The sequence below is a fragment of the Mus musculus genome, chromosome 1, assembly GCF_000001635.26.
Source record: "Mus musculus strain C57BL/6J chromosome 1, GRCm38.p6 C57BL/6J".
Classification (NCBI taxonomy): Eukaryota; Metazoa; Chordata; class Mammalia; order Rodentia; family Muridae; genus Mus; species Mus musculus.
The window spans coordinates 127,549,432-127,565,719 of record NC_000067.6 but is presented as its reverse complement, the minus strand read 5'-3'; the positions used below and the strand labels follow the sequence as shown (position 1 = coordinate 127,565,719).

Below are 16,288 nucleotides of genomic sequence, written 5' to 3'. Positions count from 1 at the left end.
CTTGGAAAATTTCAGACTCTTAATTTTGTGAGTATCACCATACTTGATTTGGTGGTGACAGGGAGGCAGTTCTGTGCCACTGAGCTACACCCTCAGTCCATTCAGAAATTTGTTTGAGCTCTGCTGTCAGGTTTCAGCCTCCTATCCTAATGTCATCTAGCTTTTAATATATTGGCAGCCAACTTTTGTGGATTCCCTTGACCATTGTATTCTTTGCCTAGTTTTCCATGTTTCTTGTTGGGAGCCGCCCCCACATTCGCCGTCACAAGATGGCGCTGACATCCTGTGTTCTAAGTGGTAAACAAATAATCTGCGCATGAGCCAAGGGTATTTTATGACTACTTGTACTCTACCTTTCCCGTGAACGTCAGCTCGGCCATGGGCTGCAGCCAATCAGGGAGTGATGCGTCCTAGGCGAAATATAACTCTCCTAAAGAGGGAAGGGGTTTCGGTTTCATTATTGAAGGGGCTTTCGTTTTTGGGGCTGGGCGCTGGGCGCTTGCCCTCCTGGCTCCCAAAGATGTAAGCAATAAAGTTTTGCCGCAGAAGATTTTGGTTTGTTGCGTCTTTCCTGGCCGGGCGTGAGAACGCGTCTAATAACAATTGGTGCCGAAACCCGGGACGAGAAAAAAACTCGGGACTGGCGCAAGGAAGATCCCTCATTCCAGAACCAGAACTGCGGGTCGCGGTAATAAAGGTTCCCGTAAAGCAGACTGTTAAGAAGGATTCAACTGTATGAATTCAGAACTTTTCAGCTGGGGAACGAGAGTACCAGTGAGTACAGCTTTACGAGGTAAGTCTGATCTTGAACTTTCTAAGGAAATTCAAGACAGTCTATCAGAAGTAAAGTGGAAAATGTTTGGCCTTGAATTTTTTCTAATGTTAGGAGCCCTTTTGTTCCTTTTCACATGTTATCAGGTGATTAAGATAGGGCTGAAAATTCTGGATGAAATTCAGGGCAATCTATCAGAAGTAAAGCGGGGAGAGAGAGTAGGAGCAAAGAGAAAATATGGTACACAAAATAAGTATACAGGCCTTTCCAAGGGTCTTGAACCCGAGGAAAAGTTTAGGTCAGGTAAGAATACCTGGGGAGAGATTAGAAGGAAGGAAAAGAAAAAAGAAAAGAAAAAAGATCGATTAGCGGAGGTCTCTAGGAGATACTCGTCACTAGATGAGCTCAGGAAGCCAGCTCTTAGTAGTTCTGAAGCAGATGAAGAATTCTCCTCTGAGGAAACAGACTGGGAGGAAGAAGCAGCCCATTACCAGCCAGCTAATTGGTCAAGAAAAAAGCCAAAAGCGGCTGGCGAAAGCCAGCGTACTGTTCAACCTCCCGGCAGTCGGTTTCAAGGTCCGCCCTATGCGGAGCCCCCGCCCTGCGTAGTGCGTCAGCAATGCGCAGAGAGGCAATGCGCAGAGAGATGCGCAGAGAGGCAATGCGCAGAGAGATGCGCAGAGAGGCAGTGCGCAGAGAGATGCGCAGAGAGGCAGTGCGCAGAGAGATGCGCAGAGAGGCAGTGCGCAGAGAGGCAGTGCGCAGAGAGGCAGTGCGCAGACTCATTCATTCCCAGAGAGGAACAAAGGAAAATACAACAGGCATTTCCAGTCTTTGAAGGAGCCGAGGGTGGGCGTGTCCACGCTCCGGTAGAATACTTACAAATTAAAGAAATTGCCGAGTCGGTTCGTAAATACGGAACCAATGCTAATTTTACCTTGGTGCAGTTAGACAGGCTTGCCGGCATGGCACTAACTCCTGCCGACTGGCAAACGGTTGTAAAAGCCGCTCTCCCTAGTATGGGCAAATATATGGAATGGAGAGCGCTTTGGCACGAAGCTGCACAAGCGCAGGCCCGAGCAAACGCAGCTGCTTTGACTCCAGAGCAGAGAGATTGGACTTTTGACTTGTTAACGGGTCAGGGAGCTTATTCTGCTGATCAGACAAACTACCATTGGGGAGCTTATGCCCAGATTTCTTCCACGGCTATTAGGGCCTGGAAGGCGCTCTCCCGAGCAGGTGAAACCACTGGTCAGTTAACAAAGATAATCCAGGGACCTCAGGAATCCTTCTCAGATTTTGTGGCCAGAATGACAGAGGCAGCAGAGCGTATTTTTGGAGAGTCAGAGCAAGCTGCGCCTCTGATAGAACAGCTAATCTATGAGCAAGCCACAAAGGAGTGCCGAGCGGCCATAGCCCCAAGAAAGAACAAAGGCTTACAAGACTGGCTCAGGGTCTGTCGAGAGCTTGGGGGACCTCTCAGCAATGCAGGTTTAGCGGCTGCCATCCTTCAATCCCAAAACCGCTCCATGGGCAGAAATAATCAGAGGACATGTTTTAACTGCGGAAAGCCTGGGCATTTTAAGAAAGATTGCAGAGCTCCAGATAAACAGGGAGGGACTCTCACTCTTTGCTCTAAGTGTGGCAAGGGTTATCATAGAGCTGACCAGTGTCGCTCTGTGAGGGATATAAAGGGCAGAGTCCTTCCCCCACCTGATAGTCAATCAGCTTATGTGCCAAAAAACGGGTCATCGGGCCCTCGGTCCCAGGGCCCTCAAAGATATGGGAACCGGTTTGTCAGGACCCAGGAAGCAGTCAGAGAGGCGACCCAGGAAGACCCACAAGGGTGGACCTGCGTGCCGCCTCCGACTTCCTACTAATGCCTCAAATGAGTATTCAGCCGGTGCCGGTGGAGCCTATACCATCCTTGCCCCCGGGAACCATGGGCCTTATTCTCGGCCGGGGTTCACTCACCTTACAGGGCTTAGTAGTCCACCCTGGAGTTATGGATTGTCAACATTCCCCTGAAATACAGGTCCTGTGCTCAAGCCCTAAAGGCGTTTTTTCTATTAGTAAAGGAGATAGGATAGCTCAGCTGCTGCTCCTCCCTGATAATACCAGGGAAAAATCTGCAGGACCTGAGATAAAGAAGATGGGCTCCTCAGGAAATGATTCTGCCTATTTGGTTGTATCTTTAAATGATAGACCTAAGCTCTGCCTTAAGATCAACGGAAAAGAGTTTGAAGGCATCCTTGATACCGGAGCAGATAAAAGTATAATTTCTACACATTGGTGGCCCAAAGCATGGCCCACCACAGAGTCATCTCATTCATTACAGGGCCTAGGATATCAATCATGTCCCACTATAAGCTCCGTTGCCTTGACGTGGGAATCCTCTGAAGGACAGCAAGGGAAATTCATACCTTATGTGCTCCCACTCCCGGTTAACCTCTGGGGAAGGGATATTATGCAGCATTTGGGCCTTATTTTGTCCAATGAAAACGCCCCATCAGGAGGGTATTCAGCTAAAGCAAAAAATATCATGGCAAAGATGGGTTATAAAGAAGGAAAAGGGTTAGGACATCAAGAACAGGGAAGGATAGAGCCCATCTCACCTAATGGAAACCAAGACAGACAGGGTCTGGGTTTTCCATAGCGGCCATTGGGGCAGCACGGCCCATACCATGGAAAACGGGGAATCCAGTGTGGGTTCCTCAATGGCCCCTATCCTCTGAAAAACTGGAAGCTGTGATTCAACTGGTAGAGGAACAATTAAAACTAGGCCATATTGAGCCATCTACCTCACCTTGGAATACTCCAATTTTTGTAATTAAGAAAAAGTCAGGAAAGTGGAGACTGCTCCATGACCTCAGAGCCATTAATGAGCAAATGAACTTATTTGGCCCAGTACAGAGGGGTCTCCCTGTACTTTCCGCCTTACCACGTGGCTGGAATTTAATTATTATAGATATTAAAGATTGTTTCTTTTCTATACCTTTGTGTCCAAGAGATAGGCCCAGATTTGCCTTTACCATCCCCTCTATTAATCACATGGAACCTGATAAGAGGTATCAATGGAAGGTCTTACCACAGGGAATGTCCAATAGTCCTACAATGTGCCAACTTTATGTGCAAGAAGCTCTTTTGCCAGTGAGGGAACAATTCCCCTCTTTAATTTTGCTCCTTTACATGGATGACATCCTCCTGTGCCATAAAGACCTTACCATGCTACAAAAGGCATATCCTTTTCTACTTAAAACTTTAAGTCAGTGGGGTTTACAGATAGCCACAGAAAAGGTCCAAATTTCTGATACAGGACAATTCTTGGGCTCTGTGGTGTCCCCAGATAAGATTGTGCCCCAAAAGGTAGAGATAAGAAGAGATCACCTCCATACCTTAAATGATTTTCAAAAGCTGTTGGGAGATATTAATTGGCTCAGACCTTTTTTAAAGATTCCTTCCGCTGAGTTAAGGCCTTTGTTTAGTATTTTAGAAGGAGATCCTCATATCTCCTCCCCTAGGACTCTTACTCTAGCTGCTAACCAGGCCTTACAAAAAGTGGAAAATGCCTTACAGAATGCACAATTACAACGTATTGAGGATTCGCAACCTTTCAGTTTGTGTGTCTTTAAGACAGCACAATTGCCAACTGCAGTTTTGTGGCAGAATGGGCCATTGTTGTGGATCCATCCAAACGTATCCCCAGCTAAAATAATAGATTGGTATCCTGATGCAATTGCACAGCTTGCCCTTAAAGGTCTAAAAGCAGCAATCACCCACTTTGGGCAAAGTCCATATCTTTTAATTGTACCTTATACCGCTGCACAGGTTCAAACCTTGGCAGCCACATCTAATGATTGGGCAGTTTTAGTTACCTCCTTTTCAGGAAAAATAGATAACCATTATCCAAAGCATCCAATCTTACAGTTTGCCCAAAATCAATCTGTTGTGTTTCCACAAATAACAGTAAGAAACCCACTTAAAAATGGGATTGTGGTATATACTGATGGATCAAAAACTGGCATAGGTGCCTATGTGGCTAATGGTAAAGTGGTATCCAAACAATATAATGAAAATTCACCTCAAGTGGTAGAATGTTTAGTGGTCTTAGAAGTTTTAAAAACCTTTTTAGAACCCCTTAATATTGTGTCAGATTCCTGTTATGTGGTTAATGCAGTAAATCTTTTAGAAGTGGCTGGAGTGATTAAGCCTTCCAGTAGAGTTGCCAATATTTTTCAGCAAATACAATTAGTTTTGTTATCTAGAAGATTTCCTGTTTATATTACTCATGTTAGAGCCCATTCAGGCCTACCTGGCCCCATGGCTCTGGGAAATGATTTGGCAGATAAGGCCACTAAAGTGATGGCTGCTGCCCTATCATCCCCGGTAGAGGCTGCAAGAAATTTTCATAACAATTTTCATGTGACGGCTGAAACATTACGCAGTCGTTTCTCCTTGACAAGAAAAGAAGCCCGTGACATTGTTACTCAATGTCAAAGCTGCTGTGAGTTCTTGCCAGTTCCTCATGTGGGAATTAACCCACGCGGTATTCGACCTCTACAGGTCTGGCAAATGGATGTTACACATGTTTCTTCCTTTGGAAAACTTCAATATCTCCATGTGTCCATTGACACATGTTCTGGCATCATGTTTGCTTCTCCGTTAACCGGAGAAAAAGCCTCACATGTGATTCAACATTGCCTTGAGGCATGGAGTGCTTGGGGGAAACCCAGACTCCTTAAGACTGATAATGGACCAGCTTATACGTCTCAAAAATTCCAACAGTTCTGCCGTCAGATGGACGTGACCCACCTGACTGGACTTCCATACAACCCTCAAGGACAGGGTATTGTTGAGCGTGCGCATCGCACCCTCAAAACCTATCTTATAAAACAGAAGAGGGGAACTTTTGAGGAGACTGTACCCCGAGCACCAAGAGTGTCTGTGTCTTTGGCACTCTTTACACTCAATTTTTTAAATATTGATGCTCATGGCCATACTGCGGCTGAACGTCATTGTACAGAGCCAGATAGGCCCAATGAGATGGTTAAATGGAAAAATGTCCTTGATAATAAATGGTATGGCCCGGATCCTATTTTGATAAGATCCAGGGGAGCTATCTGTGTTTTCCCACAGAATGAAGACAACCCATTTTGGATACCAGAAAGACTCACCCGAAAAATCCAGACTGACCAAGGGAATACTAATGTCCCTCGTCTTGGTGATGTCCAGGGCGTCAATAATAAAGAGAGAGCAGCGTTGGGGGATAATGTCGACATTTCCACTCCCAATGACGGTGATGTATAATGCTCAAGTATTCTCCTGCTTTTTTACCACTAACTAGGAACTGGGTTTAGCCTTGATTCAGACAGCCTTGGCTCTGTCTGGACAGGTCCAGACGACTGACACCATTAACACTTTGTCAGCCTCAGTGACTACAGTCATAGATGAACAGGCCTCAGCTAATGTCAAGATACAGAGAGGTCTCATGCTGGTTAATCAACTCATAGATCTTGTCCAGATACAACTAGATGTATTATGACAAATAACTCAGCAGGGTTGTGAACAAAAGTTTCCGGGATTGTGTGTTATTTCCATTCAGTATGTTAAATTTACTAGGGCAGCTAAATTGTCAAAAAGTCTTTTTCAGTATATGTTACAGAATTGGATGGCTGAATTTGAACAGATCCTTCGGGAATTGAGACTTCAGGTCAACTCCACGCGCTTGGACCTGTCGCTGACCAAAGGATTACCCAATTGGATCTCCTCAGCATTTTCTTTCTTTAAAAAATGGGTGGGATTAATATTATTTGGAGATACACTTTGCTGTGGATTAGTGTTGCTTCTTTGATTGGTCTGTAAGCTTAAGGCCCAAACTAGGAGAGACAAGGTGGTTATTGCCCAGGCGCTTGCAGGACTAGAACATGGAGCTTCCCCTGATATATCTATGCTTAGGCAATAGGTCGCTGGCCACTCAGCTCTTATATCCCATGAGGCTAGTCTCATTGCACGGGATAGAGTGAGTGTGCTTCAGCAGCCCGAGAGAGTTGCACGGCTAAGCACTGCAATGGAAAGGCTCTGCGGCATATATGAGCCTATTCTAGGGAGACATGTCATCTTTCATGAAGGTTCAGTGTCCTAGTTCCCTTCCCCCAGGCAAAACGACACGGGAGCAGGTCAGGGTTGCTCTGGGTAAAAGCCTGTGAGCCTAAGAGCTAATCCTGTACATGGCTCCTTTACCTACACACTGGGGATTTGACCTCTATCTCCACTCTCATTAATATGGGTGGCCTATTTGCTCTTATTAAAAGGAAAGGGGGAGATGTTGGGAGCCGCCCCCACATTCGCCGTCACAAGATGGCGCTGACATCCTGTGTTCTAAGTGGTAAACAAATAATCTGCGCATGAGCCAAGGGTATTTTATGACTACTTGTACTCTACCTTTCCCGTGAACGTCAGCTCGGCCATGGGCTGCAGCCAATCAGGGAGTGATGCGTCCTAGGCGAAATATAACTCTCCTAAAGAGGGAAGGGGTTTCGGTTTCATTATTGAAGGGGCTTTCGTTTTTGGGGCTGGGCGCTGGGCGCTTGCCCTCCTGGCTCCCAAAGATGTAAGCAATAAAGTTTTGCCGCAGAAGATTTTGGTTTGTTGCGTCTTTCCTGGCCGGGCGTGAGAACGCGTCTAATAACAGTTTCTTATTACTTGCCTGCATTTCTGTGGGAGAGTGGAAGGGGAGAGAGACAGAAACTCTGTCTGTTATGTTTAACTTTTATTCCCTGAGTAGCATTGTTAATGGTCCTCTAAAGACTCCAGTTAAACTCAAAAGAAAAAAAAAAACCTTTTTCAGGACCATCTCCTAAGTCAAGTCGTTAAAGCCTGTTCAGTAGGTTTCTCTTCACCATACATTATACATATTCTGTATAATGTACTGTTGAGGCCAACAAGATGGCGCAGTGGGTAAAGGCATCTGCCACCAAGAATGAAAACCGGAGTCTGAGTCTGCAGGCTCTGAGAGTGACTCCCACAAGTTCTCTGCCACAAGTTATCTGCAACTTCCATACCATGCACACAAAATAACTAGAATGAAATCGATTTTCAAACTGTATGACAAAACTTTATATCAGAGATATTCAGGGTATGGTGTGGCACCTGTAGGGCCAGGCCAAGGAGGACAACCTTGGCAGACAACAGTCATGCCATCCGGTTCTAGTGCTGATAGCTTTAGCTTTTAGTTTTGGAGAGGGGGACAGGCAAGAAAGATAGTCACTCTTCTGGGTCACCGATACTAGTTTTAGGAATTGCTCATTAAAGTGAGTTCCTCCCTTGGGCCTTTAATATCCCACATGATATTAATATCTCCCCTATGTGAGGAAAATTCTATTCCAGGACTTGGAATACTTTAATAAGAACTTGATAGTAAAAATATCTGACAACAGCCCAGTTCTGATAATATACCATGGAAGCCACCACCTGTACACAACCTGTGAGTGACTAGGTAGTATCTGTAATTCTTCATTGCTGTGGTCAAATGTCTGACCACAACAAGGAACAAAACCAACAGGAAGGAAGGCTTATTTGGGCTTGCAGTTTGAGGTACAACTCACCATGCTCAGGAAATCATGGCAACAGGATGTTTATACACGTGTACTCACATGTGTCTGTGAGTAGGGATACACATGTGTGCACATGTGTGCATGTGTGCAGAGATCAGAAGTCAAATCTTAGTTGTCATGTCTCAGGTTACCATCCTCCTTGTTTCTTGAGACAGGGTCTCTCAGTGGCCTAGAGCTTGCCAGGTAGGCCAGGCTGGGTGACCTGTGACCCACGATGGTTGACTTGCCTTCCTTTCTCCAATGCTGGGATTGTAAGAACACACTACCCAATATACCTAGCCTTTTTACATGGGTCGATTCTGGGGCATTGAACATAGGTCCTCACGCTCTCTTGCACGCACTTTATTAACTGAGCCGTCTCTCCAGCTCTACACAAAGTTGACTTAGTCTTTTTTCCTTTGAGAATTTAATACAACATATTTTTATCATATTCTTAAGAATATGTTCATTAAGCAGTTTCCCCATCTCCACTGAAGCAAAAATCCTACCACTAACTGTAGTAGTTGATAATCTTGTTTCAGAGGGGTAGAAGAGGGACACTAGTAAAGATTCTGTTGGAGAGAGTAAGAACATAAAAATATATCCCCCTACCCCCTCCATTGGTCCCAGCTCTTTTGAATCCCAGCTTTCAGCAAGCAAGAGAGAGGAGCCTGCCTCTGATGGTGGGTGATGGAGCAGGGCTCTCCAGGGTGGGGTTGTTCCCCAGCTGTGGGGGAGGTGTTTGCTAGGCATCTGAGTGATAGAAATAGTCTAATTAAACCGGGATTGATTTATTAACAGAGTTCTACTGCTCACATAATTTAACAACTTGGGGCCTGGGGTATTGCTAAAACGTGCTAAGGCTCAAGATAATTATTGCCTGACTTTGGAGAGGATGACAGATGGGTCCTCATTGTCTCTAAATCTCGCTGCGGATTGGAGTGGGATTCTTTGTTGGGTGTTGAGCAGGGGTCCTTGCTGTTGGTCCTTGGTGGCTCCCTTCTGTATTTCTGAGGCCCTTTGTCTCTGCTGAGCAGACCCTCCCTCCAAGCCCTGCTTACTCAGCTGCTGGCTTGCCTTTGGCTTGGCCTTAACAATGAGTCTCCTGGGTCCCCTTCCGTTTTCCAGCTGCCTTTCTGTTTGAATTTATTTTCAGCCAACATGCTTTTTGGTCTGGTTTTACTTAGTATATCTGGTCTTTTTAACCAGGCCTGTATAAATATTTATTTAAGACTTATGTTGTGTGCCTTCTGTGATGTAGCTGTTAGTGATTCCCTTAACATATAAATGACAGTCTGCCTTAGGACAGGCAAACGCTGGGAGGCAGGTCTATCAGGCAAGGAGTGATGTCCTGCTGGTGTGTGTTGCCTGGATTATGTGGCCCACAATCACACTCCTGGGAAATCTGAAGCATTAGCAACCTGCTCATGTAGACCATGGGACCCAGAAGCCTACATGTAATAATGGTTTCCATAACCATGTGCTTTCTTGTCAGAGCGAAGCACTCACGAGCTGGCAGGGCCTAGATCTGGATTTGAACTGTCCTGCTAGTTCATTTGGGACTTTGCAGGGCCTAGATCTGGATTTGAACTGTCCTGCTAGTTCATTTGGGACTTTTGCTTACCTTTGTGTGATGCAGACAGGTTTTTCCACAAATAAAATATATCATCTGATTCGAATGGTTACATATGATGACTGCAGAAAATGTAGAAAACATGTGGGGGAAAAACCTTCAAATATTCCCATCCTGCAAAGATTATCATTTGACCAACAACAGACAAAGAAGTGATCCCACCCAAGTCTACCTTGGTGAACCAGTGAATTGTTTGGGGTTCCTTAGGAAAACATGGGGGACTCACAGCCAGCTACATCACTGAAATGTCTACCCCAGTATGGGTGAATACTCACAAAAATGGCTTCTTAGGATTCTGATTCCCTCCAGCTCCATAGCCCCACCTTGAGAAGAACAGCCTTCATAGGAAAGTCTCACTTCGCAGCGACCTACACAGTCCTCTCTTGGGCCTTCAGTGTTCTGTGTAGCTGATGCGACCCATGTCTATCCTTCACAGTTGAGTCAGCTCCTAGCTTACAGTCAGCATCTTGACCCTGTGGTCGCTTTGAGTGGTGCTTACTTATACACCCAGGAAGCTTCTTGGGGCCTCTCTATGCCCCCGCTGGTTACCCCGGAACAGGCCTGTTCTCCAAACAACTCGTTCTTGCATGAGCGAGATTGGAAATGCCTCTGTGCAAACCCTTCCGTTTGGTGGTTGGGGAGAAGGTTCCCAGTGGTCACATGCTTATTCTATAGCAATATAGCAACTCAATTTGATCCCCAGAACACAAAGAAAAGTTGTGTTGCTGTAGTCTCAGTGCTGGAGAGGCAGAGACCGGAACACTGGGGCGCATGGACAAGACAGCCTAGTTACTTGACAAGCTTCAGACCAGTGAGGTCCTTCAATTATAAAGCAAGGTCCTTTGATTATAAAGCGAGGTCCTTCAATTATAAAGCGAGGTGAGCCAGGTGGTAGTGCATGCTTTTAATTCTGCACTCAGGAGGCAGAGGTGGGCAGATGTCTCTGAGTCTACAGAGTGAATTCTAGAACAACCAGGGCTACACAGAGAAACTCTGTCTTGAAAAACCAAACAACTAAACAACTAAACAACCCAAAACAAAATGAGATGGAAAACTCTTGAAGAATAACATTGGGCTTTTACCTCCAGCTTCCATACATGTAGTCATGCATCTTACACATACATACATACAAAGGAAGGATGCCCCTTAGTGTGATTTTACATGGGAACAGGACATCTGAACCCTCTTCTGTTAGATTAGTTCTTATCCCAGAATCAGGACATACTATGATTCAGTTATAGGGCAAAGGAAACTCAAACTTATTTCTTGACACTCTTGATAAACTCCTCAGAGGCTACTGAGCTCTTCTATGTGATTCCTGGGCTAATTACTGTTTACAGTTGGTTAGCAGCATGGCTGGAGAGCTGGCCACTGTGGGAAGCCGTGGGAGGGTGCAGAGGCTCCATGGAGTACCCTTCAGAGGACTCTCCACCCCCCATCCAATTTTGGCATTTTGCTCTTTGCATGTCTTTCATCAAGGAACTAGATGAAGATGATGCTTAAGTGAATAACACATCTCTCTGAAGGACCCTGAGTTCATTAGGACCCCACTGGCTCACAGTGCCCTGAAACATGAATAATATTAATATTCCATATGTGCTATCCATTATCCATCCATCTGGCAGGCTTAACTCACTCATGTGAGGGGGACTTTTCAGTGTAGTTCTGAGAGTGAAGTCATGGTGCAACCCCCACCCCATGTGTGTGTGTGTGTGTGTGTGTGTGTGTGTGTGTGTGTGTGTACTTGTGTGTGCGATTGTATTCTAGTTTACATGTACATACAAACACAAGTGTATGTATAGGCCACAGAACAACTTTTTAAGGTGTGTGTGACACTTTTTTTTAAAAAAATACTTACATTAATTCTATTTATCTGTATGTGTGTGCACTAGTGCCCACAGAAGCCAGAAGAGGGTGTCCAATTCATTGGAGATGGACATAAGAGGTGATTGTGAACTACCTGACATGGGTACTACTGACATAGGAACAGAATTCAGATCTTCTGAAGAGACAGTTCTAATCACCTCCAACCATGTTTTTTGAGACAGGGTCAATTACTCTGGCTTGGTGGTTACCAAGTAGTCCAGGCTGACCTGACCTTGAGCCCTAGAGATCCACTTGTTCCCACCTCTCCAGCACTGGGATTACAATCACATTACCATGCCTGGCTTTTCCCCTTCGATGCTGGGGTTGAAGTCATGCTCTCAGTCTTGCAAGGCAACCATTGAATCCACTGAGCCCTCTTCCCAGATGACAGCACTTGATTAATTATAAATCTGGGTTAAGGGCCCTTATATATCTCACTGTAATAATTTGGGCATCTGCTTTGAATTTTGTGGCCTAGGTAACGACCTGGTATCACTGAAGAACTCATGTACAGACATTTTGAAGTCACAGTTCAACATCAGGTGGTTTTGTGGGGCACACAACAGGGCGGGGTCTTTTAACTGTGCACACCTATTGCACCAAGGCCAGTGAGCATGGATGGATTCAGAGTAGAAATTGAGTAGGCTTGATAGTGCAGGCAGCAGGAGTCAGGTTTCAGCTTCATCCTGAAGAATTAGTTCCTACTGCATTGCTTGCAGTTTCTGTTTTCAAAGACACAGAAGCCAGATGATTGACAAGTGCTTAATTGTTTGTTTGTTTGGGTGGGTGGTTTGGTTTGGTTTGTTTTCCCTGAAGTTGTTCCATGGATGGTTCAGAACACAGTGGAAGGAGGAAGTGTCATAGAATTTGAAAATAATTTCTCCTTCTTTTTGAACTCTTAGATTTTTAGACAATGATATTAAAATTTCTATTACTCTCTTGGAACTTTCCCCTGGCGTTGAAAAGGCTGTATCTGGTGTGCTGATGAACTCACAAACAAGACACGTGACCCTCGGGGCTGTCAATCTGAATGGTGTTTTCTTTCTTTTTAGCTGTCTCCGTCATGAGGTACAGCGCCTCTGCCTTCGGGTTTGCAGTAAGTAGCCTGAAATGTCCTCACCATTGTGAAATTCTGCACGCTTTCCCTGAGCCTGTGACTCTCACCTCAGTCATGAAACAGACTGGTGCTTAGCAGATACGAGAGGAGGACGGAAAGTGTCACTTTAGTGACAACTTCCGTGAAAATGACAACATAGTAGTATTAAAGGCCTTAGGATGGGCTATTTCCCAAATACACATCCTGGGATCACATGTCCTGAGAGGGGTTGGAGAGGATGTTTTGGGAGGGTTACCTCTTTGTGCCCTTCCAGGTTGCATGCGGGTCTAGCACACCTGGGTGATACATTTGATGGTGTAGGCAGAGACATCGGGATGTGAGATGGATTGTGATTTCACAATAGAAGTCAAATGGTCTGTAGTCCTGCTAAGGGGAGCTGAGTTTCCTGCCTGACTCCTGGTGGAAATAGGTCAATGGAGGCAGCTATGCTGCAAGCCTGCATGCCTCAAGCATGCTCTTTCCTTCCTTGTTGCAGAGACAGAGGGCATTCTGTACTGGGTCCCAAACCCACATCTGCCCTTTGTTGTAAGAACTTAATGTTTTGGGTGTTGCTTTGAGGGTGTTGTAAATTCTTCTGAAGCTTGTAGACAGTCCAGAAAATTACATATGAGCATACTGGTAACTAGAACACAAACTACATATACACACACCTAGAAAGAGACACTCAACACATACACACAGAAAGAGATACATGTACAATATACAGCCAGACATATAACACACACACACAGCCACACAGCATAGACACACATCCACCCAGATGTAAATACACAACATAGGCATACATGTGCATAAACACACATAATACATGGACAATATATACAGTCTCAGAAACACCTCTCTCTCTCTCTCTCTCTGGTTTTCTCAAAGGCATAGAATTTCTACATGATATCAAATTGTTGGGAGACTTCCTGAACCTCCTGAACCTAGCTAGAACAGTTCCAGTGAGAGCCAGAATTAGAATTTGCACCCAAGGTTTTTTAACTTACTGGGTATAGGAAAATGCCAATGTCATCTTGCCTGTCACAAGATTAAACACTTTCATGTATTTCAGAAAACAGTACTTCCCATTCTAATCTCCTGTTCCATATCTCCGGAATGCTGGGTCCTGGGGCTCTGAGAACAGAGCCATTCATACAAGGGCCACAGTGTGTGATGCCCAGGGTTCCACCATGGAGTTCATAGTGGCTGCAAGAAGCATGCAGAAATGTACTCACTCAAAGATGCTTGTCCACACTGTCTGGTCACTGTGCCGTTGGCCAGTGTGTTCACATTGTGCCTGGCTGACCTGAGCACCACTAATGTCCTGTTTCCTTCTCTAGTTTGATGCCATCCTGGATGTGCTGTCCTCGGCCATTGTCCTCTGGCGTTACAGCAATGCGGCTGCTGTGCACTCTGCAAACAGGGAGTATATGTAAGTGGATTCTTCTTCCAGACTGCAAGAGCCTCAAATGAAGGCCTTGCAATTATCATCAGCACAAATCCTCCTTCATTCTTTGTCCTGATGTTGACAAGAGGATGCAAGTTGTCTTTGATGTTTGCTGGTGCCCTGTCAGCCATGAGACAGGTCTTTCCTGGGATAGTCACAGGGACACATAGAGCCTTTATAATTTGCTCAGTTCCCTGATCTGGGGTGAATATGTTCTTGTCTGTCCCTCTATCTTTCTGTTCACCTGCTTGTTCATCTTTCAAACATTCATCCACTCATCCATCCATACATCCATACATGCATCTATCGATCTATCCATCCATTCCATCTCATCCATCCAACCACTCACCAAACCTCGTGTCTACTCACTTACCATCCTTTTCTTCCCCCTCTGTCCTCTTTTCTTCTATCCTTCCTTCCTCCCCTGCTTCCTTTCTCTTCATTCTCTCTCCTTCTTAGTGTCTCTGTTTTCTTCATGTTCTCACACATGCTAGGCAAGTCTTCCACCACCCAGCTATATCCCCAGCTCACACAGTCACATTTAGTTGTTGTTTTGTCTGTCATATTTTCTTTAATTAATAAATCAATATTTAATCTGTTAATATCGACATTTTAATTATAAATAACCTGATGTAAGACACACCTGTGCACATAAAACATGCACAAACACACAGCCATTCATGCTTTAATCTCTACTACTTGCTAGCCCCAAGACTGCATGATACTTCAGTCCCCAATTTGGAAAAGTAGAAAAAGAAAAAATTCTCCTTTGCAGGATTTTCTTGATGGCCACATATGTTCCTACATGCACATGCATCCATACATATATACATGTACACTTGTGTATATGAGCAATTACACATGTGTGTTTATATTTGTATGGGTGCCCGTATATCAGCACATGCAGAGTTTTCCCTAGACTCTGTAGGTTTTGGATGGTTGAACACCAAGGTTGACAAATGCTGCTCTGTGTGTTTCTTATGGTGCCAGAGAGAAGGGGCTGGTGAGTTCATGTCAACGGACACTCAGACACGCAGTGATAGAGGCATCTTTTTGGTGTCAGGGATTTCAGACTTAGGCTGAATGTGTTGAAATGTAGAAATTCCTGAAAGATGACGACAGCCTGCAAGTTCATTAAGGACATCAAGGAAATATATCAGGGGGTTGACGGGATTGCTCAGTGGTTAAAAGCACATATTACTCTTGCAGAGGATCTGGACCCATGTCAATCAGCTCACATCCCTCTGTAATCCTGTTTCAGAGGTCACTCCACAGGGACCTGCATTCATGTACAGATGCTACACAGGCACAGACAAATACACATAACTTTATAATAAGAAACTGCATCCATTAGAAAAGATTGAAAAAAGAAAACAAAACACTACCAAAAACAAAAAACAAAAACAAAAACCGCCCAAACTTCTTCATATGTGAAGTATTTACTATGATGTGTGTTAGCTCTTATAAAAAATGTGGAGTGTCAGATCTGTGACATCCAAAATGACACCATTTTAGATAGAGTGGGTTTTGAAAATAAGTTAATATTTTGGTAAATTTTTTTTAAGAAAAACAAATAGCAGAAATTTTAATTTTATAAGATTTCAAATGATGATTCTGTAACTTGGCAGGCAGTATTGTAACCACTCAATTTATTATGCAGTGGTTTAAGGACATTAATGAAACAGCCATGAAGCAATCTAGAGAGATGCTCTGTCCCATGCCAAGAGCTAAGTATCATTTTCTTGGAGTAACATGCAACCCTTGATTCTGCAGAGGTGGTACCCAGTTTGCCTTTAGTGCCATGTTTTAACTTGATGTGGGGATGAGGTATAAGGTAAAATTCACAGCAGACTCCAAAGAGGAAGAAGAATGTCTATAG

At 44.6% G+C, this 16,288-nt stretch overlaps 1 protein-coding gene across 1 annotated transcript in view, besides 1 other annotated feature; it reads left to right on the top strand.

Moving 5' to 3' along the window:
* Tmem163 (transmembrane protein 163) overlaps nt 1-16,288 on the top strand; it is a 187,680-nt gene that overhangs the window by 112,302 nt on the left and 59,090 nt on the right. Inside the window, exons 3-4 of the mRNA NM_028135.2 lie at nt 12,916-12,959; nt 14,303-14,394. Coding sequence (NP_082411.1) covers nt 12,916-12,959; nt 14,303-14,394 — 136 coding nt within the window. The remainder of the gene's footprint in view (nt 1-12,915; nt 12,960-14,302; nt 14,395-16,288) is intronic.
* Nucleotides 8,841-11,355: an enhancer, noted in NCBI's record as "VISTA enhancer mm790". NCBI's record gives its function as "enhancer in: neural tube[3/3] | hindbrain (rhombencephalon)[3/3] | midbrain (mesencephalon)[3/3] | forebrain[3/3]" and the evidence as "EXISTENCE:transgenic organism evidence [ECO:0001131][PMID:17130149]".